Raw genomic sequence first — 26,167 nt, 5'->3', positions numbered from 1 at the left:
CAGGGGGAGGGTGGGTGGCAGATGGACCCATGGGGGGGGACAGGCCCATGAGGTGGGTGATGCCAGCCTCCAGCACTTAGGCAGGATCCCAACCCCATCCTGGGCAGCTTTGCCTAGCACCAGGCCACTTGGATCTGCACCACCTCAAAGCTGTAGCAAGCAATCTCCTTTGTTGGGTAATCTGGAGTCACAGTTACCTTTTATTCATAATTTTCTTTTTTTGCAGATCGTGAGCAACTCTCCTTCTATGGCACAGTTTGGCACAGTATGGCACAGAATTACCCATCTGTATATTTTGAGAGTCCTTGGTATGCCAGCTCTATATACATTTATTTCAATTGATCTTTTTATTTCCCTTTTGATTGTTATTGTAGACATGCTTTGTTTGTACATGGTCATAACCATAAACAAACAAAATTCAAATATGCCTATTCTTAATATATTATTTATTAAGGCTATTTATATGCCACTTTTCAACAAAAAGCTCACAAGTGGATGACACAGCAAAAGGAATGAGAAAATGGTAGCCTGACCCGAGAGGACTTGCAATCTTAAAACAAACAAAAAAGATAGCTTTGAGAGAGATCGTAGGAAACAGCCACTAGGAAGGATGCTGTCCTAGGGTGAATAGGGACAGTTGCTTTCCTCCTACTAAATATAAGAGAACTCCCCTTCAGGGTGTCCCTTTGCCTAGTTAGCAGGGGTCAATTTGTATTGAATTGTGACACCCTATATTTGGCTGTCCTAAAACTGTAAAGTGGGAATTATGGGTTTATTTGAAGTACCCATCTAACTCGAGTGTCTGTTAAGCAGGCAGAGGAAATTTGTGAATTTGGAGGAGAGAGGAAGACTTGAAGGCAGAGAGGCCTGACTAAATCCTATGAGATTAAGCTTGCTGGACTACTACAAACACCATCTGCTCTAGTGAGAATTGTGACAGTCTTGGAGGATGGGAGGGATGTTAATTAAGCTACTTATAATTAACTTGATGTTAATACAGGAGTCTGTTTCAAACCTGAAGTCAGAGCAGAAATATCAACAGCATCTGAAACCTTAAATACCAATTATACACTGAAATCACCAACATGTGCTTGAATTGTCTTAAGTTTCAAATTTATAGCCCACCTTTCTGCACATTCCAGTAATGTCCCAGTTTTGAGCAAACTCTCTGGGTACAGAGGGAAACTACAAAACTGCAGCCATGGAGAGAGAAAACAAAACTCACTATGACAGGCCCTTTGAGAGAATGCTATTTCTCCTCTGGAGATAATATACTATTTCCTGTCCATTACCGGCCAGCCATTGTCTTCCCCTGCAAAAGATGGTTATGTACCTGATCAGAAATTAGGAGTTTGACTATGTACTCAGCTAGGAGGACATAACAATAGTAAGCCATGTTGTGGAAGGGGCATAATTCAGTGCAAGTTCATCTGCTGTATATTCAGAAGGTCCCAAGTTCAATCTTCAAGAAGGGCAGAGAAAAATTTCTGTCTGAAACTTTGGAGATCTGCTGCTAGACAGATAATAATAATGTCTTGATAATAATAATAATAATAATAATAATAATAATAATAATAATAATAATAATAATAGTGTTGACAATAATGACCTAGATCAGTGGTTCTTGCACATTTAGCACCAGGACTCACTTTTTAGAATGAAAATCTGTCAGGACCCACTGGAAGTGATGTCATGACCAGAAGTGACATCATCAAGTGGGAACATTTTTAACAATCCTAGGCTGCAATCCTACCAACACTTACCCAGGAGTAAGTCCCATTGACTATCATTTTTAAAAGAATATATATAGTACCTTAAAAGTACAGGTCTGTAGCATTTCCCCAAATGCAGTCACATAACATGGTCATATCAAGTCTAACATATTAAAAATAAAATATTGAAATGAATTAGGACCCACCTGAAATTGGTTCGCAACCCACCTGGTGGGTCCTGGCCCACAGTTTGAGAAACACCGACCTACAGACCAAGAGAATGACTCCATATAAGGCCGTCTTCTCTGTCTTTGATGTGTTCATCTTTTTTGTTTGTTTCCCATGTGACTTTCCTATCTATAAGTGTCTTCATGGAAAAATACTCAGAGGGCAATAGCTAATAGGAATATCCAGCCATTACTCTTGCTTGCTGCCCATCCTGCCCTCTGCTACTACCAGTTGTACATGTGAATACTCAAGAGATGGAAGTTGTGCTCAGCCTCAGAATTTGGTTTTGAAAGCAGAGGTTCCTCATGAACATGTGGACTAAAATTAAGGATAATTGTGCTTCTGAGGGCATCCAGAGCACTTTTCCTTCATCACTGATAGAAGGAAAGTACAGTGAACTATAATGTGGAAGTAAGTATTCACAACAAGGGATTCAGTAATGATCATAGTGAATAGTTGAGTCAAAACCTGCCATGCCACTTCATACTATGTTGATGCAGACAAGAACAAACTTTATACCCTTGGAATAATCTATCACAGGGCAAGCAATGATAGCTCTTTGGCTACTGCAGGTACTGGAACAGCATTTATATCTCCAGATGTTGGCCCTTGCATTGGATTCAGGCACACTGAATTAGCTGTGCATTGCCCCCTTACGGACAGCCCAGCCTTGAGAATCCTTTATCCCCTCTTTTCCCTTGGCTTATGAGAAACCCTGCATTAAAAGCCAAGCCTGTATATGACCTTATTTAATAAACCTGTAGTTGCCAGCACGTGTGTGAATCCTGATTATAGCCAAGATTCAACAGACAGCACAATCTGACTGTACAGCAGCTGCAATGGAAAAATCAACAAACCCATTTGTGCTGATGGATACCCAAGTACAACCCACGTCTAACCAGAAAGTCTAACACGTCTAACACGTCTAACAACACAACAGTGACAACACAGTGATCTTTGTCAACTGTGTGGTCTGGCAAGGTCCAGTGGGTTTGAAGTACAGTGACTGGAAATTCCAAACCAATTCGCTCAGTTCATAACGGCAAGCCTCTGTTACCAGCACCTGACTTGACCCCCGCCACTGACCTATGCTCTTCTGCTAAGTGACCTGAATTGCCTGAATCAACATGTGGCAATCTTTGCTATTGATACAGCATGTTGATCCAATTTATGGAAAAAGGGGGAAAGGAACCTTGGCTAAAAAAGCCCAGTGGGAACATCTAGCTCTGTTATTGCAAGTCTTCTATTCCAGCCTCTTTTGACACATAATGGAGATAAGCTTTTCTAGTATATCAAATGTCTTTTAAGAATTGGAGAGAGATTGGGAGAAATACAATAGAGCTTTTTATTTATAATGTGTCTTGCTCCCAAGTGTCCCAGGGAGCTATTTTACACAGTAGAAGGAGCCGAAATGGAATAGGATAAAAACAAAATAAAGCTCATACCAAACATAACAGGTCTGATTTCAGTGTTTCTTCTAAAACCGAACAGGGAATTCAACCGCCAAGTTTCTGCTGCTCTTTGCTGTTCTAATGAGATGAGTGCAAGCACCGCAAGAATGATGCCTATACAGCAGGGGTGCCCAAACCCCGGCCCTGGGGCCACTTGTGGCCCTCAAGGCCTCTCAACGCGCCCCTCAGGAAGCCCCCAGTCTCCAATGAGCCTCTGGCCCTCCTGAGATTTGTTGGAGCCCACACTGCCCCGACGCAACTGCTCTCAGCGTGAGGGTGACTGTTTGACCTCTTGCCTGAGCTGTGGGATGAGGGCTCCCTCCACTGCTTGTTGGTTCATGTCTGTGATCAGGGCCTCTGAGAGGAATTTTATCAGGGGGTACCAAATTTCTTTTGGGCCCCTTTGCAAAGAGGGAGGGGTGAAACAGAGCCAGGAAGGGTGGTGACGGGCAAACAGAATAGGGGCAGGGTGAAACAGGGTAGGGGGAGGGTAACGACAGCTGGAAAAGTCTTTGGAGCCCAGGTCTACCAACCCATGTGGGATCAGTAGTGTCCCCAGCATCCCATGCAGGCAACAAGTCTGAGTAGATAGGAAAGCATAACATCCCAGGAAATTTCTGGGGCCTCTCCTGTGGCTCCTGGGCCCCCCTTTGAACCCTGGGCCCGGGTACAAATTACCCCCTTTACCCGCCTCTCCTAGGCCCTGTCTGTGATGCAGTAGCAGCAGCAAAGGAAAGGCCAGCCTTGCTTTGTGCAAGGCCTTTTATAAGCCTTGAGCTATTGCAAGACCTTCATTCATTCATATAAGTAATATATTCATTTATGTAAACTTATGCAAATTTATTCAAATTTTAAACGTAAATTAATTCTTTTTTCCCCCAACACAGTGTCAGAGAGATGATGTGGCCCTCCTGCCAAAAACTTTGGACACCCCTGCTATACAGTTTGGATTGAAAAGCAGATCTCCACATTTGGCTGATAACAGACATAATGTTTGTAAGGCTGCAATCCTAACCAACTTTCCAGCACTGACATAAGGGGAATGCAGCTCCGAGGTAAGGGAGCAAGCATTGCCTTACCTTGAAGACGCCTCTAGACATAGCACTGCCCATGTTTAATGCTGAAAAGGAAAGGGAGACTGAATTCATGAGCAAGAGACAGAGGGGGAGGGAATTCAAAAGTCATTGGGGCAGTCCTGGCCATGATTGGGCAATCCTCTACATGTCGACTCTGAAGCAGGTTCCATTTGCTCAGTGGCACTTACTCCTAGCAAAGAATACACTGTACAGGAATACAGCCTAACAGATGGAAAAGTGTCACATCTGCACTGGGCTTGGATGAACCTGTTATGGGTGCTCCCTGAAGCATTTGGTGGGCCACTGTGAGATACAGGAAGCTGGACTAGATGAACCTTTGGCCTGATCCAGGGGGGCTCTTCTTATGCTCTTATGTTAACCAAGTGTATATGAAGAAAGGAACAACTGCAAACTGCTAGCCTACTTGAGTGTGTGTGCGCTTGCTCTTTTGCCCATCTGTATGAATGAGATGCATTCATATGAGAGCTGCTGAGGCCTGGTGACTAAAAGACTGAACTGCAAATCACAGCCTCTGGGATTTTATTCTCGCTTTTGCCATGAACTCCCGTTGTGGCCACCTGCTGGAACTCACTCCCCAGCTGCAACAGAGGGATAATAATACTCCCCTTACTGAGTTGTTGTAAGAATTATGTCACAATGATATATGTAAAATGCTTAGTACACGCAGAAAGCATTATACAAATTTTTGTGCATCACAAGCACTGTCAAATGTGGCCTTTCAGCACCAGCACAAATAGGATAACTTCTTTTCGTCACCATATGATACAGTAGGTTGCAAATAGGAGTCGGTGAACATTAATTGCAAATCCCCTCTCCAAATATAAACAACTGTGGAATCAAACCTATGTATGCATAATTGGAAAATAGGTGCCATTGGAATCAACATGTCTTCTTTCAGGTAAGCATGGTTTGGTCTAGGATGTAGACTGTAACCTTGACTGTAACCTCTTTGTGGTGTTGTCACTAAGTGGTTTTCAATATGGAGAAACAAGAACCAGTGTCGTGCAGTGAAGTGAGTGGTTGGGAAGGCGATTGCTATGGTACGGCATTGCAAGGCATTCTGGGGGCTACCCAGAAGTCACAGTGCATGTGCAATCACTAGGCAGTCTGAGCTCTCTATACCACCGCCTCTGGTCTCTCCCTGTATAATAACAAGCACTGCCTTGTTACTATATGGGGAGAGACTAGAGCTTGTGGCAGCGAGAACTCAGCCTCCCCTTTGGTTGTGCAACCCTGCAGAATCTGGGTGGAGTGCATGCACAATTACTGGGGTGGCTGTGGCTATTTTCCTCGGAGTATGACAGGTGAGGCACTTCCTTCCCTACCTCCCCTGAGTACATGTCCCTGACAAGAACCATAAGTGCTATGCACTGGCAGAAATGCAGCAGTTATATTTATATTTTGGACAAGACTGAGAAGCATGGAGACAGAAAGCACAAGTTGCTCCCACTACACCTATGTGTCGCATGCATCTGAATCTGCCCCCAGGCTTCCCATTTGTAAAGAATTCTATGAAAATACAGCTTTCAGCACAACCCAGCTGTGGATATTGGATACAAGTGCCAACAATTCTGCAGAAGAAGCTGTTTACTCATTCAGGCTTATACAGTATGTATAAAGAGATCCAACACAGTGAAAAAGCGCTGATCTCAGCTGGAGTCTCTGGCTACCATCAGCATGTTAGTATATCATTAGCATAATAATTGCAAATGCCAAATGCATGTGTATACCTTATGCAAAATTTAAGTAAGATGGTTCCATAAGTTAAACAGGTCTCCCACCTTGTGGCTAAATTGAATATTACTGCCAAGATTTTTGTCATAATCGGAGCAAGTGCATGCATATTAATATTAAAGGCTGAAAATTTCACAAAACAGTGCAACATCATTTGCAAAGTGATAGCAATAATTGCTTCACCTTATGCAGTGATTAGACCACTTTATGTTTCACAAATATCTTTCTTTTGTCCCTTATTTCAGTAACCGCATTGCCCTTCAGTGATGGCAGACCAAGTGAGGACTATAACTGTTGACAAAAGCATCTGTTTTAGTTTTACAGGTCTGTGGTTATCGCAATTTACATTTCTTCACAATTGATAAAATCTGTTCACAAAAACATGAGCTTATCAGAGAGAGAACATTAAACCTCTGTGGCTAATCTGGTTGAGGAAGAAGTATAAGAGAGTCAGGGTGCAATCCTAATCCACTTTCCAGCACTGACATAAGGGCAATGCAACTCCAAGGTAAAGGAACAAACATTCCCTTACTTTGAGGAGGCTTCTGTGAGTGCCACCCAACTGCAGGATGTACCACACATCCCATTGGCACAGCTATGCCAGTCCTGGAAAGTTGGTTAGGTTTTGGGCCTCAGTGTGTGATCCCAAACACAAAATGGAGGGAGTCAGAAGACAGATTACCACCAGGACCATCTCTAGGTTTGAGGGAGCCATCAACAGTGGACTCCTTCTACTTGGATAGTCCTCTGATTTGTGGGGTGGTGGCAGTGGCTCTTAGCTTGGCAGTGCGTGCCCTGGATTTTGGTTTCCTAACAGTGCCCCGAATGAAGGATTATGCTGACACCAGGTTTGCTTGTCACCCCCGCTCGCCAAAAAGCAAGGGGCTTGCAGTGTGGTTGAGGGGGAGTGGAACACCTGAACTTCTCCTACATCTGGAGTAGTGATGTAATCATGAGGAGCATTCAAGTGCTGCCATTGAAACATTTCTCAAGGACCTGAACTGAGAAAAATCAGGCTCACTGGGAGGCAAACTGAGAATTTTACTTGGGGGTATATTTTAATACCTAGGCCAGCGGTTCCCAAAGTGGTGGGTCACAACCCACCACCGGAAGTGGAAGTGAGCCATTCCCCCTTAAGGGGGATCCAGGGGGATGTAGACAAACCTGGGGGTTGTGAATCCTCCCAGAGGATCCTGGAGGTTCTTAGCCCCTGTGTGAGCCTCCCTGCTGCAGCAGTGAGCTCTTCTCTTGAAGGGGAACCACTGACCTAGGCCATCTTCTTTCCCAAGGGCTACTCAAGAAATAGTATGCAGCTCATGATAGACTACAATGCTATGCAACTTTTCCTGAGTATAAGTCCTGTTAAACACAGTGGAATTTATTCCTGAGTAAACATGCCTAGGTTAGTACTCTTCTACACCATTTATATTTATTTGGGATATTGTTTAGTCCCATTTTAAATTGTTAGGCATTTGTTTTAAGCTATTGCAGCCCTGAGAGCTTGGGGTTTGGTGATGTGAACCATGGTGAAAGAGCACTTGACACACAAACAACCTCACGACCCCTCACAACATGTGTGGCAAGATACCTGGTTAACAGTTGACTTCTCATAATGCTTTTTGCAGGGACTCTGTCCCAGGAGAACTCCTCTACCTCTCTACCCACCATGAGATGTCAGAGTGGTGTTCGAATAGGATTAGGCAGTTAGGGTAAAAATTGCTAAATAAATATAATAGTGGAATTGACTCTGGATTATAAACATATAAATTGGCCAGTTAGTGCAAAAACTGTGTTGTGTGTGAAGCTGGTGTTGCTACTCAGTGCTTGCTGAAGACTTGGCTGTCTAGTTCATTCTTCATTAGGCTAGCAGTAGCTCACAAAGCAAAAATCGCCACTCGCTTATTTCCAAAAGCCAACAACAGCCTTCAAAATGTGACAGCTACTCAGGAACATGAATAATACAATCTGCTTTTATTAGCTACTCTTATCTCCCAGATAAGGAATACTAGCATAAACAATCTGTTGAGCTGTGTAGCCTGAAGAAACAGTAGATATAGCACTGTGAAGAAAGACAAGATGAGTTCCCTGAAGGGAAATAAAGTCATCTTTCACTGTCTAGAAATAGATGGCTTGGACTAAAGTGTGGGTTTCCTTTTACTGGACTGATATGGAGGAGTGAGACTTCAGCCAGTTGCTCAAACTCATGTTGGCATCCTTCAGTCTTGGAAGACAATGGTATCGCGCTCTGAATGGTAGTTCTGGAACAGAGTATCCTCTACAGTGCGCAAAGCCTGGGTAAAGTAAATATGGAGGATAGACTGTTACCCATGCAGCAAATCCCCCCTCTCCACGTCGCTGGAATGGTCCAATGGAAAGTCAGAAGCCAATACAGTTGGTTTTAGCGGCGTCGCAGGAGTTGCCAGAATGTTACTGTGTTCAGCCATGAACTGCCTCAGGGACTCCAGCTCTGGATTTTGCCTTGAGGTTGACTCCTGAAGCCTTTTCCATAACTGGATGTAGCCACAAGGTAATGGAGGTTTGGGATCAGAGTTTTCCTTCTCTCAGATGAGCTGCCTTCCCAGGCTGACTAGTCCCATCTACCTGGTGGCTGTTTAGTCGCCTCTTACGACAAGTACAGCCAAACTGAGGGCCTATTCTTATCCCCCAGCCCCCAGGGGTAGTTGCTCAAACAATCTGCTGCTAATCCAATTTTTTTTAAAAAGAGTCCTTTGGTACACTGAAATGCCTGCATAAGAGGAAAACAAGCTTGTTTGTCATCCTTCAATATCCCATCCTCCAGTATCACATGTAGCCTGATCAGGTGGTCACATCTCTGGGTAAAGTGCAAATCCTCCTGTCCATTTCTTTCTCTTGGCAAGGTAGACTTCAGATTTGCCATGGACACCTGGGTAACACTGCACCAACGTACCTCTGACGGCAGTGTAAATACTCAAAACAGGGTGGAAATAATGGAATGTAGGCCCTTGGAGCATTGTGAACTCCATGACAGAGAGTGATATTACTGGTGTAGTCAGACCTCACTGACACCTGCTACTCTGCTGTCTGTTATACAATAGGCAAAGATGCAAGAGACTTGCTGGTAGGAAATAGCTGGCAAATCCACTTATGTGTTTCTTTTTCAGATGCTGTTCCATCTTTGATACTGTTCAATAGAGCTATTTGACTCTATCACATTTCTTGTTACTCTGTTAGGAGATAGGACTTCCTACTCCACAGTTGTTTCTTGCCTCAGGGTGGGACTCTCCTGTGACTAGAACCTGCATTATCCTCATTCTTTTACATCTTGGGCTTCATTCAAGATATAGGGGAAAAGAACAAGCTCCTCGGGGTTTACATCTGGTCACTGATGCCATAATGAATGTGCTGGCAAGCAGGAAGGTAGGATAGCACAATAACAGAATAATGGTAACAGGCTCAGGAATAACAAGCCCCTGGGACCAGCAATGATGTAATCCGGGGGGGGGGATTATCTGGGAGAGGGATATGTGTGTGTGGCTTGATAGGTTGGCTCTTGCATGCAATACTCTCTCTGACTTGCTCAAGTGCTATAGTCTCCCAGTCCCAGATGTGCCTGTACTCCTGCACTGTACCAGCATTCTGTAGGTAGGCTCTTTGTTTTCTGGTGTGGGTGGGAGATGCTGCAGGATGCTAAATGCCCAGGAAATGATTTTGCACATGTTCTTCTGTGGCTGAGTGGCTAGTGAGCTACCCTAGACTTACCAAAAGTGAGTTCAAGATCTGCCTCTACCTCTGTTTATGTCTCTGCCCTATTTTAACCAAGACCCAACTTTCTCCAGAGAGACATGCAAGAACTGAGTTGGGTCTTGGTTAAAATAGTCTTGTTGGCTGGGCTTGAACCTAGTTTCCCAGCCTGCACCACTGTAGTTCCAGCACTCTTGTTTGTCTGTGTGCACTTGGGGCTCCATTTGTGCTTATTCCAGCTTCTTCCCAGCTCTTCCCCTAGCAATTATCTTCAACTGCTAGATTCCCCATAACACAGGAACTTGAACCCTTGTCCTGTGGGTGCTTGTTTGTATATGTTACATACTGCCCTCTCCCAGCAGAGAAAGCATCTTTTCCTTACTGTGTTGCAGTCAAAAAGGTGTTTCTTGGGTAGTGTGTGTTTGTGTGACTGGCAGAAGCAGGCTTGAACTTTTAAGTTTTTAGATTCTAGCTCTTTTAAACTTTTGCCTGCTTTCTGCCTGGGCAAAAATAGCTTCTGCAGTAGGAATAGAAGTACCATGTCTTTGCATCAGATGTGTTAGTGTATCTCATTCCTTCCATGCCCTACCCGTGGGGGTATTGTCATCATGCGACTCCGTAATTGAAACATGCTAAAGGTGTTGTCATAATGGTTGGGGCAGAGGCTGTAGCCTCTTATTTACAGGTCCAACCTATTTATACCCAGATTTATTATACGTGGATTTGACTCAACAGGAATGGCTACTGCAAATGAGAAGGAATGTGCTGATCCCTGGAGAAGGGGAAAATGCAACCCTTTATAATCAGTTTAAAAAACTGAACAGTCCTTTAACAATAGCCTCCTTAATGAGAGAGAGAAAGAGAGGGGGCAGCTGGCTGACAATCCATCAATACTCTCTCCAGCGGACCCCTCCCTTCCCCCTGAGCAGGTGAATGAAAGGTGATCACTTTGCATTGGTGAAGGGAGGGGCTGAGTGAAGCTTTCTAAGCTCTTGGAGGAGGACTGGTTGATGGATTGTCTTCTTAATGTCTCTTATCTTAGAGTCAAAAGGTCAGCAAGGCTGTTTTTAAATCACTGGAGCAAAGAAACTTTGTTTTTTAAATTGATTTGCTATAGTGAGTTTTTTGCCATCCACGTGAGTGCTTGGGACGGAACCCACACAAATAATTAGTCTCAACCTGTACTTTGTGCTGGACTAATACAGTATACAGACCAATATTCCCCCTAAGGGATCTGCACCACACTGCATAGACCCCTTCACTGGCTGCATGGCAACTCAGTGGCATTTCTGGATGTATGACAATGATGTTGTCATTTGTCATCACAGGACTTCTGGGAACGCCGAGCTGCAAGGAACTGAGCTGGGTTTTGAGCTGTGTAGCTGAAAGGGAACAATGGTACAGAGAGTGTAACAATGTTAAGCCAGTGTAACTAGGCTGATGGCTAAAACTGAGTCCAGAATTGTACTGTTAAGGTGATGTGATATCTTTAGTTCATACCATAAATATTTAAGATCTCTGCTGGATCAGACTACACCCACCTGGTTCAGCATACTATTTCCCCACAGAGGTTAGGCAGATACACCACTGGCAGATACAGGCAGATACAAATGTCCAGATAGGTAGATACAGATGTCCTGTAACTTCAATGATATCCACTGGTGACAAAGGGTGCAATCCTACCCTGCACTGGAATAGGCAAGCCAAGAGGCTTGTGCTGTATCCAGTGCAAGACAGGGGCCCAAGGCGGCTCAGCCAGAGGCAAGGGTAAGTTTCCCCTTACCCCTGGGTAAGGCGCCTTTTCCCCTATGGGTCTCCTCAAACTTGCACCACCTCCTGAGGTGGCACACATGTGAGGAAAGCGGAGAGGCTTAGAGCTGCTCCAATCTCCCTGGGAAGGGGGGGGGGTTGGGATCCAGCATAACTACTGCATCCCAGCCCCACCTCCCGCTCCCGCAATTATCATGTGGGTTACCCTTTCAGCAGTGACACCTTAGCACAGCTCAGCAGCTCTTAAAGCAGCTGATGGTGGTGCTAAGAGAACCCGAGGGTCAAATGAAGAGCTTCCAGCCCATAGGCCTTATGTTTGACACCCCTGGTCTAAAACTCAACCTCTGAGTGTGCTCTGTGCAAAGAAACTGACCCTCCTGTGGAAAACAGTCCTTGAACAGGGTGACCAGATGCAAAGGGGGGGGGGCAGAGTGCTTCTACCTCTAACCATTATATAGAAGAGGGAATTTGGGCAGGTGCAGGGTTTAAAAAGCTTTCCCTTGTTGCCAACACCGCTCCTTCACATGTACACATGTGACCTACATGTGTCATGCGCACATAACTGAAATTGGGGAAATTAGCAAGCAAAAGGTCAAATCTAGCAGTTTGACAAGGTTTGGGATCATTGACATGGATAGGCAGTGCAAAACAATTTCAAACTGCTTCAAAATTAGGCTAACAGTAACCACAAGACAAGGCTTTTCAAAGAAGATAAAGAGTTTATTGAAGAAATACAAGTAAAAGTCACATTTAAATTCAAGTCAGTTGCAGCGGAAAGAGATACTTGCAAATAGCTGTGTTTGGACAGCAGGAGTTAGTTGGAAAGATGACTGAATCTTTTGGAGGAAGAGAGAGAGAGATCTCAAAAAGGTGGGGGTTCCTAGTCGGCTGGTTATGGTTTGAGTGCGAAGTCCTTCCTGAGCAGCAAGGCAGGGCTGCAAAGTTCCCAGGTTCTTACTGGAGATTAAACTGGCCTTCAGCTGCTTGCCTCTGAAGTGAACTAGAAAACCCCCAATCTGTTTGCTTCTGAAGTGACTCCAAAAATCTGCTTCAGAAGTGAACAAACTCTCTCCCAATCTGCTTCTAGAGCAGGGAAGTTATAGAACTTTTCACATAAAGGAAACAAAGGAATATCTGGCAGGACAAATTAGTTTGGAGTGCTTCTTGAGCTATGCATTTTTAGCTTCCTGGCCTTGAATGAGTTTTTCTGGACACAAGAGAGCTTGATGGCCCATCTAGGGAAGTTCCTGCTGAACAATACCTGTGGCAGGATATGTTATCTCAGGTTCAGGTGGAAGGACTTCTTGGCCCAGAGTCTGAAAAGGACTACCCAATTGGGCATAGTAATTTAATTTAAATTTCAGGCAGGTTCTTGCTAGCTATCTTTTTGTCAGACCTCAAGCACCCAGATTTAATCAACCACAGAGGGGCCTTTCCTTGGAAGCCAGCAAAATCTCAGCCCTTTTCACATTTCAGGGAGGCCTGCCCAACTCTGAAACCAAGATGGAGTCAGTTTAAACTGCACACATTTGGGGAAAGAGGGTGTCCCACCCTGCCCCAATTCCCTCTTCTATACAGCAGATAAAGGCTTAGGCACTGTGTCTTCCATTGTATCTGTCCACCTTATCCTTGAATAGCTCTTTAAAATTGCTGCAGAGCAAAACCACTATTCTCAGTAAAGCGTAAAATGAAGGCTTCAGTATGTGCTCCTTCGCAGCAGGGATGTGTGGAGGGTGGGGAGGCAGGTGAGGCAGAGCCTCCCCACTGGAGTCCTTCAAAAAGCAGAGTGAGTGGGTTGTGGATGCTTGGGTGCCTCACAGGGCAGCGGTACTTTTTGAATGACTCAGGTGGGGAGGCTCTGTCTCATCTGCCTCCCCACCAGAGTGTGTAGGTGGTGGGTTCTTGGGTACCTCACCCGGTGGTGGTGGTGGTGGTGCTCTTTGAAGGGCTCAGGTGGGGAGGCTCAGCCTCACCTGCCTCCCCACCGAAGTGTGTGGGTGGTGGGTAGCACCAGGGTGCGTGCCTCACACGGTGGTGGTGCTCTTTGAAGGGCTCAGGTGCCTCCCCACCCACCACACATCCCTGCTTCGCAGAGCCTCAGCAGCCAACCAGCTACACCACACTGCGCCCTCCCACTGCACTACCTATAGAACGTCGAACTCGGCCAGAGAATCTTATGTGGGAGCCTGGCTCCCCTCCCCCCACCCGCACGTTCATGCTAGGAAGTTTGCGGCGGCGCCGAAGGGTTCTGGGAACTGTAGTCCTGAGGAGGACCGGCGGGGTTTGAGGACAACGGCGTCCCCTACTGCGCCTGCGCGGCGTGCTCGCTCGTTAGTGGCCCCCAGTGCGTGGCAGGAAGCGGAAGGTTCGCTCGCTTGACGTGTCTCTCGGAGAGCTGCAGGCAGTGCCACGGCTGGTCCTTCCCTTTTACTCCCGGAGAGCGGCCGCCATGGGAAGTGAGTGTCGGCGGTGGCGACGCTGTGGTGCTGGCCGGGGCGGGCTGCGGGAGGCGGCGGAGCGAGTCCGGTCTCCAGTGGGCGTGAGGAAGGAGGCAGCCCGGCGCCCGGCAGGCTCCATGGATTGAATGGGGGAGGGGAGGCGAGTGCGAAATGGCGGATGTGGGAGTGCCAGACTGGGAACGGGCGGCTTCCGGCGGGCGCCCCTCTTGGGGGGTGGCGTAGTTCGGGTCAGAGGTCCTTAGGGGCACAGCCCCCCAGTCCAGTCCCTGGCATCTCCATGCAGGGCTGGGATGAGACCCCCTGGATGGAACTCCTTGCCCGTCATGTGGCAGGGAGTTCCACAGACCGTGGAACTCCTTGCTGCTAGACAGGCAAAGTGATGGCATCTGGCCTGGGTGCCTTTAAAAGGGGGCTGGACAGACTGTGGAACTCCTTGCCACTAGACAGGCAAAGTGATGGCACCTGGCCTGCGTGTCTTTGAAAGGGACTGGGCAGATTACTGGAGGAAAACTTCATCACAGGCTGCAAGCTGTGATAGGGGTATGCAGCCTCCTGGTTTTACAAATAGGCTGCCTCAGAATGCCAGGTGCAAGGGAGGGCACCAGGATGCAATCTCTTCTTTTGTGTGCTCCCTGGAGTGTCTGGTGGGTCACTGTGCGATATAGGAGGCTGCACTAGTTGGGCCTTTGGTCTGGTTCTTATGGGGTTCTTATGGACGGAACCCTGAAGACCCACTGCCAGTCAGTGCTGGCCTCACTGACTACAGAGCCTGTGGTCTGACTCGGTATAAGCCAGTGGTTCCCAAAATTTTTGAACTGGCGACTCTCTTGACCTCCTGGGCCATTGGCCGCTGGTCCCCATTAGGGCTACAATCCTATATATTGTATAGGGCTGCTGGTTTTTCCATGAGGATTCCAAACTCCTCTGCCTGGTTTCCACAGCTCCCTGGGGAGCCATGGTTCATAGTTTGGGAATCACTGGAGTAGGACTTTGTTCTTAAGGTCTTGGACTTGGATCAGGAGCAAATGTGGGCCTTTCTTGGCTGTGGAATATTTCTTGGCTCTTGCAATCTGGTGGTGTTTGTAAGTTGGTGGGGTTGTGTAAAATCAAAACATAAGAAGAGCCCTGTTGGATCAGGCCCAGGGCCCATCTGATCCAGCCTTCTTGTATCTCACAGTGGCCCACCAGATGCCTCCGGGAGCAGAGAAGACCTTGCATCTTGCATCTCACTGCCACTCCTCTGCGTCTTGCATTCTGTTTAAATGAGCCCTGAGCAGAGGATTCATCAATATGGTGTTTCGAGTGTAGAACTTTCTCACAGCTTTGGGTAGTACTTGTGTCTCTCTTAAGTGTTCCAAAATAATTAATGTGAACCTCTTATGACAACTGGATTGGTAGAATAGGCTAGTGCTGGCATTTATTTGTTTGCAGGTGAGGTGTGTTGAAATATTACCTAGTTCTCTAGTAATCTTTTTGTGACTGAAGTGAGACTTAAATCAGTATTTGCCAGTTATGCTGCTACACTCCATTGTAGCAGAAGGCTTAATCAGCAAGGAAGTTGACAAGGTCTGGTTTGGATTTTGAAGCTATGTTATAAAGCCACAAGTGTAATGAAATGTATTGTACTACTTTAGGAAGCATCCTTATTTCTCAAATGATCGTTTATACAGCAGTTACACTCTTATGTGTGCGCACATCTGATTGCAGACCTTGTGTGAAAATAACTCTCCTTCCAGATAAATTCCTTCTCTCCTCTTGCCCAGTAGACATTTTTGTACATACTGCCTACCATTTGAGGGTAAAGAATCAATGAGTATTCACAAGATGAGCAGTCTTTTAAAACAATTGATCATCTTTTGGTGATGCCTAGTATGTGTGCACATCTTGCTGTCTTTAGAAGAGCTCGCAGCTAACTGAGATGCATATATGTTTTGACTGCAGTGCTATTCTCTACCTAGCAAATGGGGAAGGATTAGGCTATTGGTGTTCAACTAAGCTTTGGACTCCATTCCATTAAGATGTGCCTTAACATCATTCATCTGCTTAATCTGTTCCTGAAATATGTTATAATATGTTGCTCAGCTTATTTTTTTCACGTTTTTTATACTGTCCTTCCTCCAAGGAACTCAGGGTAGTGCACATGGTTCTTCCCTCCTTTTGTCCTCCCAACGTCCCTGTGAGGTAGGCAAGACTGAGAGATAGTGGCCCAGGGTCACCCAGGAAGCTTCATAGCTGAATGGAGATTTGAACCTTGATCTTCCAGGTCTACATTCAGAACCACTGCACCGTCCTGGCACATACAAACAGCTTTATTTTGTCTGTTCTTCCTAGTTCTGTGTTCTGTTTCTAGGATAAAACAGGACTTAGTTACATGCCTAGTACCAGTTTTCTTTATGAGACTAAGGAATTTCTTCCACATTTGGCACTGAATGACGTGAAGGGCATGCTCTAGTTTTAACGCCTGTGAAGCTTTGCAGTAATGCTGAGTTCAGCAGTGCCCTATCACAATGCCCTTCAAAGTCATTCTTACTGCTTGGTGGGAAGTGAAGGTTAAAACCTGCATGATTTTAGGTATGCTAGTTATGTCCTTTTATGTATCTGACAGCACAATCCTATGCATGTCTACTCAAAGATATTGCAAACTTAGTCAGCATTTTGTCAGACTGCCTTTAACTTCACAATGCTGGTAAAGGTATATATGAGTTCTAATGGAAGTGACTGTTGGGTTTGAACCAACAGCTACTTAAAATGTGTGTGATCCCCATTTAAACCAAAATTAGATTAATGGTAAGTAACGGCAATGTACATCCCTTTATTGTCTTGAAGTTGAATGGGAGCAAGAAATATGTCTGTGTTAGCCCTGGGTCTTAGGGAATGGGGTTGTTGAACATGATTGACTTACTGAAAGTCACTGTGTACGTCAGTGGCTGAGCAGAACTTGATCCCACATCTTTCATGTCCAAGCTTAAGGCTGTGACATTGCATGTGCTGAGTGCTCTTGTCAGTCAGTATACTTGTATGTGTGTTTAAAAGTGATTTCTCTCTTTTTTCACAGTTAAATTTCTTGAGGTAATTAAGCCCTTCTGCGTTATCTTGCCTGAGATCCAGAAACCAGAAAGAAAGGTATGAATTTGTCTCAGAATTTGTTGGTGCAACAATATGTGCTGGAGTTATTGCTAAGGGGGGGGGGATTGAAAACCATATTGATGTGGGTTTTTTTAATGATGTCTGTATGTGCAGATGCGCTTGTACCTCCAGCACACTGGATGGATGTGTGAACTGGACTAGGATTTCTAAGTTGGTATCTCTCTGCTACTCCAGTACCTAACAAAAGACAATTTTAGTGCCTGGAGCTTCCTCTTTATCTGAATATCTGATTCTGCTTTCTCTTTGTATCAATTCTGTTTTTTTTTAATCCACCCGTTGTGGCAATGGTAGCTAACTTGTCTAAAATGTTTTCTTTTTCTGTAGATTCAGTTTAAAGAAAAGGTGCTATGGACAGCTATCACCCTCTTCATTTTCTTGGTTTGTTGCCAGGTAAGTTCAGGATTGATTGATTGATTAAATGATAATTTCAAGCTTTTGGTTTTAATCAAAGAGGGAGCCAAGACTGTGTGAGTGTTTTACTTGTCATGTTTTTACTCCTTTAAAATTCAGATTCCCTTGTTTGGTATTATGTCATCGGACTCGGCAGATCCTTTCTACTGGATGAGAGTAATTCTGGCTTCAAACAGAGGTGTGTTTCTTAGCAAGAGATGTGCTACATATAACACCAGAACCAGGGGATATCCACTAAAATTGAGTGTTGGGAGAGTTAGGACAGAAAAAAGAAATTATTTCTTTACTCAGCGTGTGGTCGGTCTGTGGAACTCCTTGCCACAGGATGTGGTGACTGCATGTGGTGTGGTGACTGCATCTGGCTTCGATGCCTTAAACGGGGATTGGACAAGTTTCTGGAGGAAAAATCCATTACGGGTTACAAGCCATGATGTGTATTTGCAACCTTCTGATTTTAGAAATGGGCTATGTCAGAATGCCAGATGCAAGGGAGGGCACCAGAATGAGGTCTCTTGTTATCTGGTGTGCTCCCTGAGGCATTTGGTGGGCCGCTGTGAGATACAGGAAGCTGGACTAGATGGGCCTATGGCCTGATCCAGCAGGGCTGTTCTTACATTGCAAGATTGTATGCTTGAATTATGTGTAGTGAAATTGACTAGAAATTCCCCTAGTCAAAGAAGCACTTTTAGGTCTTTCTCACTTCAGTGAATGAGAGCTATACACATGCTTAGTTTTTCCCATTGAAACTGAGAAATAGGATTGTGAAGGTTTTTCATGGCCATTATGAAGTTGTAATATGCAGGGTATCTCAAGAAAATGTACCTGCACTTCATAGTGTCAAATTTATTATACTATAATTCACACAGTTAATTAATTAATGAATTAAACTAAGTGCTTGAAATGTTCATGGTTAGTGTCTATACACTGCTGACATGGTTGATATTTACAGACATCTACCAATGTGTGAGCTGTGCTGGATCCACATATCTCTTCAAAGGACCAGATTGCTGGCTCACTTACCTTCAAGGCTGGTTGTTATTAGATATCCAATCTGAAGGAAATACCTGCTGGGCTTATCCCCTCCTCCCAACCCCTTAATTTGTTCAGTGTAGATGACACAAGATGCTGCACCCCCCAATGAAAGTAACTAGGTGGTTAAAAGATAGGAGTCAGGACTGCCTGTTAATTCATGTGACTGTCTCTGGGAATAAGCCCTTCCTGCAGCCCATCAAGGTGCAGTGTGTTCATTTGAACCAAAATGGAGCCTGACATGTCCTACCTGATGTTGAGCACTCCCCCTCGCTCCGGGGAAGAAGTAGAGGAGGCAGGGGTGCCCACAATGTGTTTTGAGCATTTAAAGCATTTTACGTACGCTTGAGGTAGTGCTGACTTATTTCAGGCTAATAATAATCAGTGCTGTTTCCTTCTGTTTTGGGGGGAAAGGATGCATCAGTTAATGGTCTACTAAGTAGTCTGAGTACTGCTTTTAAAGAAGGAGGCAACAAGGCTTGATTTCTCCCCCAATCCAGCCCAAGTCTATGGCTTGCACTGCTACATGACCTGATAGCAAGATTGTATGATAAAAAGATGCATAAGAGTGGTGATCATGTGGAAAAATGCAGGGTACAGAGCTGCAGCTGCAGATCTGAGAGCTTCCTTCTCTTGCCTTAGCCAAGATATGTGTGTTGTCTCTAGTCAGTCTGTGCAGGGATGACGTGAGGGCGTTGAGAGTAAAGCTGATCTTATTCACGAATGATTACTACTTGATTTCATTCTGATTTCTGCATCCAACAGGCACACTGATGGAGCTGGGCATTTCTCCCATTGTCACATCTGGCCTCATCATGCAATTGCTGGCTGGTGCCAAAATAATTGAAGTTGGGGATACGCCAAAAGACAGAGCTCTCTTCAATGGGGCACAAAAATGTAAGTAGCAAAAGACATTTAATGAGCTAACATTCAAGATTAGTTTGTATCGTGTATATTTTAACAATGGATAGTAGAAATTGTTTGTTTTTCAGAAAACATAAAGCTGGAGTTTAGGTTAATTCTGTCTTTTCTTGTGACTTCATTCCTCAGTGTTTGGCATGATTATCACCATCGGCCAATCAATTGTTTACGTAATGACTGGGATGTATGGAGACCCATCGGAGATGGGAGCAGGTATCTGCCTGCTAATCACCATTCAGGTAACTGTTACTGTGCCACTCATTCAGAGTGAGTCTAGCAGTCTAACTTATACTCGAGCTTTTATGATACTTAGTCATTGACATTGGTTGATGTTGTGGAGCAACTTTTAGACTTCTTTCACCATCTGAAGTGGCACTGATCATGGCTTAGCAGAGATAATTGTAACAAGGATGTATATTAACTGTGCCTTACAAGTGGTTCGCTCTACTGAATAATTCTTGATTTGTTCTTATAGCTTTTTGTGGCGGGCTTGATAGTTCTTCTCCTGGATGAGCTTCTGCAAAAGGGATATGGTCTTGGCTCTGGCATTTCCCTGTTCATTGCCACTAACATCTGTGAGACTATTGTATGGAAAGCATTCAGCCCGACCACGGTGAATACTGGCCGAGGTAACATTGTATCAATATACATGTGTCTATATTGACTGCCTGGGACAATTGTACTAGTCCTACCTGTGTTTTTTGTTGGCGTTGCTGAAGTCTTTTATGACCCAGGGACTGAAAAATTGTCATTCATGATGCAAGAAGTTTAAGTATTGAAAAAGAGACCCTCTCTGTAGTAAAACCAAGTTTTAGGATGATTACTTCTATGGAAATGTCAGACAATAGCATTTCATATTTTAAGTAACTAATGCTTCTGTTACTTGTTCAGTATTTACCTTTTTGTAGTTGATTTGAGGGTGCTTGCTTACCTGCTCTCTCTAGATTACAAATTAAGGCTTACCTGGGAGTAAGCCTCAGTGAACACAGTGGAAATTCTGAGTAAACCTGCATATCTCTTCACTGCAAATCTGTTTAAGTTCAACTCAAATCATTGGGATTTTTGAGTATATTTTGCATGGCTAATATTTCATTGACTCATTTGAGTGGCTGCTCTAAACGCTTAGATCAGTAGTTCTTAAACTTTTTAGCATTGGGATCCACATAAAGAAGTTTCACTTTACCAGCCACTCAGGCCTCTGTAGCTATAATGGTGATTGGGTAGCAGTGCTGACCCCCAGTAGCAGGTTATTTAACCCCTAATCTACCCTGCCAGTTTTGCAAATCACCAAAAATTGGGTTGTGACCCACAATTTGACAACCACTGCTGTGGATAATCCTTTATTTTCTCACCTTTTAGTATGAAGTTTAGTTCACAAAGGCAATTTACTTTACCCATGAGCAGCTATGGCTTTTTGGCCAGGCATGTGACCACGCCTGCATGGGAATTATTAGCAGAATGCGGTACAGCAATTCCTGTCATCCAGGGTTACAGTTCCTATAATTCCTGGTGCTTTGAAAAATGACTTTTGCAATAGCAGGTGTTGTTGCACAGATGCAGCTATCACAGCCTGATTGTACTAACATTTCTTCATGCAGTTCTATGTATCTGTTTAACTAAGGACACAGCTTCTTAAGTGTCTGTGGAGAATGCTGCTCATGTCAACTGGCCTATATCAATGGGAGTATTTGGGGTTATATGAATGTCATTCTTAAAGACTATTTTGTGTTTGGCTTTTAAATGGAAAGTAGTAGAACAAAATGAATCATTTTTTGCAACTGACAAGAGTTCTCTATATTTTTGTTTAAGGCATGGAGTTTGAAGGTGCCATCATTGCCCTGTTCCATCTGCTGGCTACTCGTACTGATAAAGTCAGAGCTCTCAGGGAAGCTTTCTACCGCCAGAACCTCCCTAACCTTATGAACCTAATTGCCACCATATTTGTGTTTGCTGTAGTCATTTACTTCCAGGTGAGCAGAATTATGAAACCTTGTTTAAGGCTAGGCCATTTGTACTGCTTGTATCAGCTTCTGATAGCAAAATAATAGTTAGTTTGTTGCCAAAACATGAGGTACAATTGTTCCGTAAGGCTTAGTCTAAATAAGTTTCTTTTTAAAGTGTGTTAGAATAAAATATCTTACTTTTGAGATTCAGTTACCAAAATTTTGCTTCATTTCTAATGAAATTGTCAGCAACCAACTATATTTGTAAGATTTGTCCACAATCTGTCTATATTTAGACCTATATTTTTACCTGTAAAAATACCTGTAAAAAAAAAATTTTTTTTGCAAATTTAGCCGTACCTAGGTACATCCTTGTAAAATAAAGGGTTGTTCTGGGTAGCAGCTTTTCCAGCTTTTGGGTATCCCCTCTGAAGGACACCAAGAACATAAGAACAGCCCCACTGGATCAGGCCATAGGCCCATCTAGTCCAGCTTCCTGTATTTCTCAGTGGCCCACCAAATGCCCCAGGGAGCACACCAGATAACAAGAGACCTCATCCTGGTGCCCTCCCTTGCATCTGGCATTCTGACATAACCCATTTCTAAAATCAGGAGGTTGCGCATACACATCATGGCTTGTACCCCATAATGGATTTTTCCTCCAGAAACTTGTCCAATCCCCTTTAAAGGCGTCTAGGCTAGACGCCATCACCACATCCTGTGGCAAGGAGTTCCACAGACCGACCACACACTGAGTAAAGAAATATTTTCTTTTGTCTGTCCTAACCCTAACCATGCCACTACCAAGAGTCCCCTGACACTCAACAGGGATCTTGGGGTGGAGGGGTAGGAGACATGCTTGTGCAAAAGTCACTTCTGGATGGCTGCCTTGTGAATACTAAAACTGCCATGGTGACCGTCTAGCACAGGGGTGCTCAATAGGTGGATCGCGATCTACCGGTAGATCGCGAGGCAAAATGAGTAGATCGCAGAGCCCTGTCTCTCCAAACTGTTAATATGTCAGTTTCGTCTAGTGACTAGACGAAACTGACATATTTAGCTGACACTAAACTGACACTGAAACTGACACTTTAGCTGCTCTTCAGGCATGCAGCAACAAAACTGATGAAACTGACTAGACTCCAGCAGGGGCTCCATACATTAAAGGGGGTGTCTGTCAGACGCTTCCTTCCCCCCTGGTAGATCTCCGGGCCTTGCTGGGTTTCAAAGTAGCTCTCGAGCCAAAAAAGTGTGAGCACCCCTGGTCTAGCATGTTTATTTGGTATTGGCCTGTAAAGATATCAAGGCCAGCTTTGCCAAGCTTTAAATTTTATCTTGAGTGTTTGGGGCTGATGCATGTTGCTTTTGTGTTCAGCTCTCAATTTTTCTATCTTTAGGGTTTCAGAGTGGACCTTCCAATCAAATCTGCCCGTTATCGTGGCCAATACAATACTTACCCTATCAAGCTGTTCTACACATCCAATATCCCCATCATTCTTCAGTCTGCCCTGGTCTCAAACTTGTATGTAATCTCCCAGATGCTCTCTGCACGTTTCAGTGGCAACCTGTTGGTTAGTCTGTTGGGTACTTGGTCGGTAAGTGTCTGTCTATATGACATGTTTGGTTCACATAGCAGCTCTAAACTTCTGATTCTCGTGACTCCAAATGTAAATCTGTATATTTTTTTTTACTGTTAAACTAGATGGTTTAGATTATTCAGCATTTGATGTTTGTCTTATGGGTTGTGACTTTTTAGACAAGTTTTTATATACACCACTTTGCAATAAAAAGTTATCAAAGTGGTTTACATAGCAAAAGGAATGAAGATGATTCCCTTTCCCAGAGGGGTTCAGAAATCTATGAAGGCACAAGGGAGACACCAAATACTGGGAGGAGCATTTATGCATTTTAGTAAGGGTAAATCTGATATCTAAAACTGTATACTTTTGTTGTAGGATACTTCGTCTGGAGGTCCTGCCCGTTCTTATCCTGTGGGTGGCCTTTGCTATTATCTGTCGCCTCCAGAGTCTTTTGGTTCGGTGTTAGAAGACCCCGTCCATGCAGTTGTTTATATTGTGTTTATGTTGGGTTCTTGTGCTTTCTTCTCTAAAACCTGGATTGAAGTCTCTGGCTCCTCTGCCAAAGATGTAAGTAAATAACGAGTACCAAAACTTGGCATGCCTCATAACTATCGGTTGGGAACTATGCTGCTCTCCTTGATTTGTTACTTAGCAAAAGGTGTAGTTCTGTCTCTGAGTCTAGCATGATGTTGACTCTAAAAGAAATGTAAAGTGATTCATAAAACTATCAAATGTTAGTAAGGTGAGATTCCAGCATGCCCCTGTTAATTTCAAATCGTCACTGCATAGTATTTTTCCACATGCTTAAAAATGAGAAGCACTTTTTGGTTATTCCTAGGTTATTCATTTTATTGCTTGAACTCAGAACAAACTAAAGCTTTCCTTTTTTTGACCAATGCAGGTTGCCAAACAATTAAAAGAACAACAGATGGTGATGCGGGGTCATAGAGAAACCTCAATGGTTCACGAACTCAACAGGTGAGTTACAATCCTGCATACATTCAGAATTATTGTATTGTTACTCAAGTAAAAAATATCTTTGGTGTATGTATGTTCCCTGATCTTTTCCTCTTGGACAGGCTACCTGCTTCCAGGCTTGGTTCACTTAAAATACATTAGATTCTTGTGTGCTAATGAGGGTCCAGCTTTGAATGAAGTACATCAGTAAAATGTCTAAGAATTTTATATTCTGGAAAAAATAAGTTTCTAGCCCTCATGTTTGAAGCATCTCTGCTTGAAACAAAAGTATTGTGTGCTATGATAGAAGTGCAAAATATGAGTGGGGGAGTCTTGTGCTGCCTGTTTACTTTTAGGAACTTCAGTATCTTAAGAAGACAAGCATCCTGATTGAGAAAAGGAGTGTTAACCCATTTGCATTTAAAAGACAAATTATTGTGTGTGTGTGTGTGTGTGTGTGTGAGAGAGAGAGAGAGAGAGAGAGAGAGAGAGAGAGATCCAGATAATGAGTATATGTGTGATTTGAGTATCACACCAGAGTACATATCCAAGGGCCCCTAATATTCAAATAGGTGATATTTAAATGTTCTTTTAAATTGGTTCTTCTATCTTCCCTCATCCTCATATATAGAAGTCTTTTCAGTAATTTGGGTTTTTGCTCCAGATAAGTATGTTCTGTTCTAGTTGTGTTTGTCAAGAAATCATAGGTTGGATCATGAAAGAATCAGTGCGCATCTTCACCTTTGTGCCTGGGTAAATGCAAAACTTCCTGACTTTAGGCCAGTTTCTCATGGCATCTGAATTGGGAAAATGGTTTTAAAATAGAAACTGTGGTCTAAGCAATCCCAACAAAACAGGATATTAAACCACAGTTTAATTCTGGGTTGATAATTTGGTTTGCTATGATCACTTAAACCATAGCTTTCAGTATAGTTATCACAGAAACCTATGGTCTAACAAATCGGGAAGCATTGAATTTAGCCAGGCATGGGGGGGCATGTTGGCTTCTTCACTTTACAACAGGCTATGTTTAGTGCAAGTCTTCTGAAGTGAACCTCTATGTGTTAACACTGTCTAGTCTAACTGAAGCTTCCTTCATTGTATGTCTTGTCAGGTACATTCCTACAGCAGCTGCATTTGGTGGCCTCTGCATTGGTGCCCTTTCTGTGCTGGCAGACTTCCTTGGAGCCATTGGATCAGGCACAGGGATCTTGTTGGCAGTCACGATTATTTACCAGTACTTTGAAATCTTTGTCAAGGAGCAAAGTGAAGTTGGAAGCATGGGAGCACTTCTTTTCTAAATGCATTTGTCCCATGGACCTTCGGGGGGAGTTTGAAAAGTGTTCTTGGGTTAAAAAAAAAAAATCAGGTAAAAAAAATTAAAGCAACACAGTAATATTGGGCACATCACATTAATAGGAACACTTGTTTTAATGTTTTCCAAAGCACATTCCTTTGGTTCAGCTTTTGTTAATACACAGTTGGCATTTTGTAAATCATTGGAAAGCGTGCAAAAAAAAAACACCCCTTTTTAGAAAATAAGTTTTCTTTTGTTCTTATTGCAGGAAGCAAATTGCCTAAAAGTTTGGTTTCATTTTGTTTGACTCTCCGTGGTTTATTTATCATAATCATCCTGTCCTTGGAGTTTTTGGAGCTTTGGCAGCTTCAATAAATGTGTATGGGAGGGAAACGTATTTGTTGCAATATTTGTCTCCTTGGTAGTGGATGTAGGAAGAGAGATCTTTCCTGCTCCTGTATGTATCGCATAAGCACAAATGTGTTCACTTGTTTCCCCCAGGGTGCTACAGATTTGGGCAAGGTCTCGATTAGTGTTTTTATAAAGCCAAGGGACTGCTGGATATCTTATTGGGTACTCTGGGTCTTGTGCTTAAGTACAGACTGTTGGCTTCTGACTGTTGCATCACTTCTGAAAGGGATGGTGTGATTTGCTCCATCTGTCAGTTGAAATCTCAGGTCAGTCTAGTCTGTTTAATTGAAAGAAATA

The 26,167-nt window shown here is 43.9% G+C and overlaps 1 protein-coding gene across 1 annotated transcript; it reads left to right on the top strand.

The window, feature by feature from the left end:
• The first annotated feature begins 14,074 nt into the window (after window positions 1-14,074).
• Window positions 14,075-25,856, top strand: SEC61A1 (SEC61 translocon subunit alpha 1). Its single transcript, XM_066615861.1, has 12 exons — window positions 14,075-14,171; window positions 17,230-17,297; window positions 17,646-17,711; window positions 17,832-17,910; window positions 19,527-19,658; window positions 19,812-19,921; window positions 20,158-20,311; window positions 21,492-21,652; window positions 23,023-23,220; window positions 23,581-23,772; window positions 24,107-24,183; window positions 25,277-25,856. The coding sequence occupies exons 1-12, from the start codon at window positions 14,165-14,167 to the stop codon at window positions 25,461-25,463; spliced, it is 1,431 nt and encodes a 476-aa protein (XP_066471958.1). The 5' UTR covers window positions 14,075-14,164; the 3' UTR covers window positions 25,464-25,856.
• Window positions 25,857-26,167: the final 311 nt, after the last annotated feature.

Source organism: Tiliqua scincoides, chromosome 2 (genome assembly GCF_035046505.1).
Source record: "Tiliqua scincoides isolate rTilSci1 chromosome 2, rTilSci1.hap2, whole genome shotgun sequence".
Taxonomy (NCBI): domain Eukaryota; kingdom Metazoa; phylum Chordata; class Lepidosauria; order Squamata; family Scincidae; genus Tiliqua; species Tiliqua scincoides.
The sequence above is the reverse complement of the archived record's forward strand: the minus strand, read 5'-3'. Positions and strand labels throughout refer to the sequence as shown.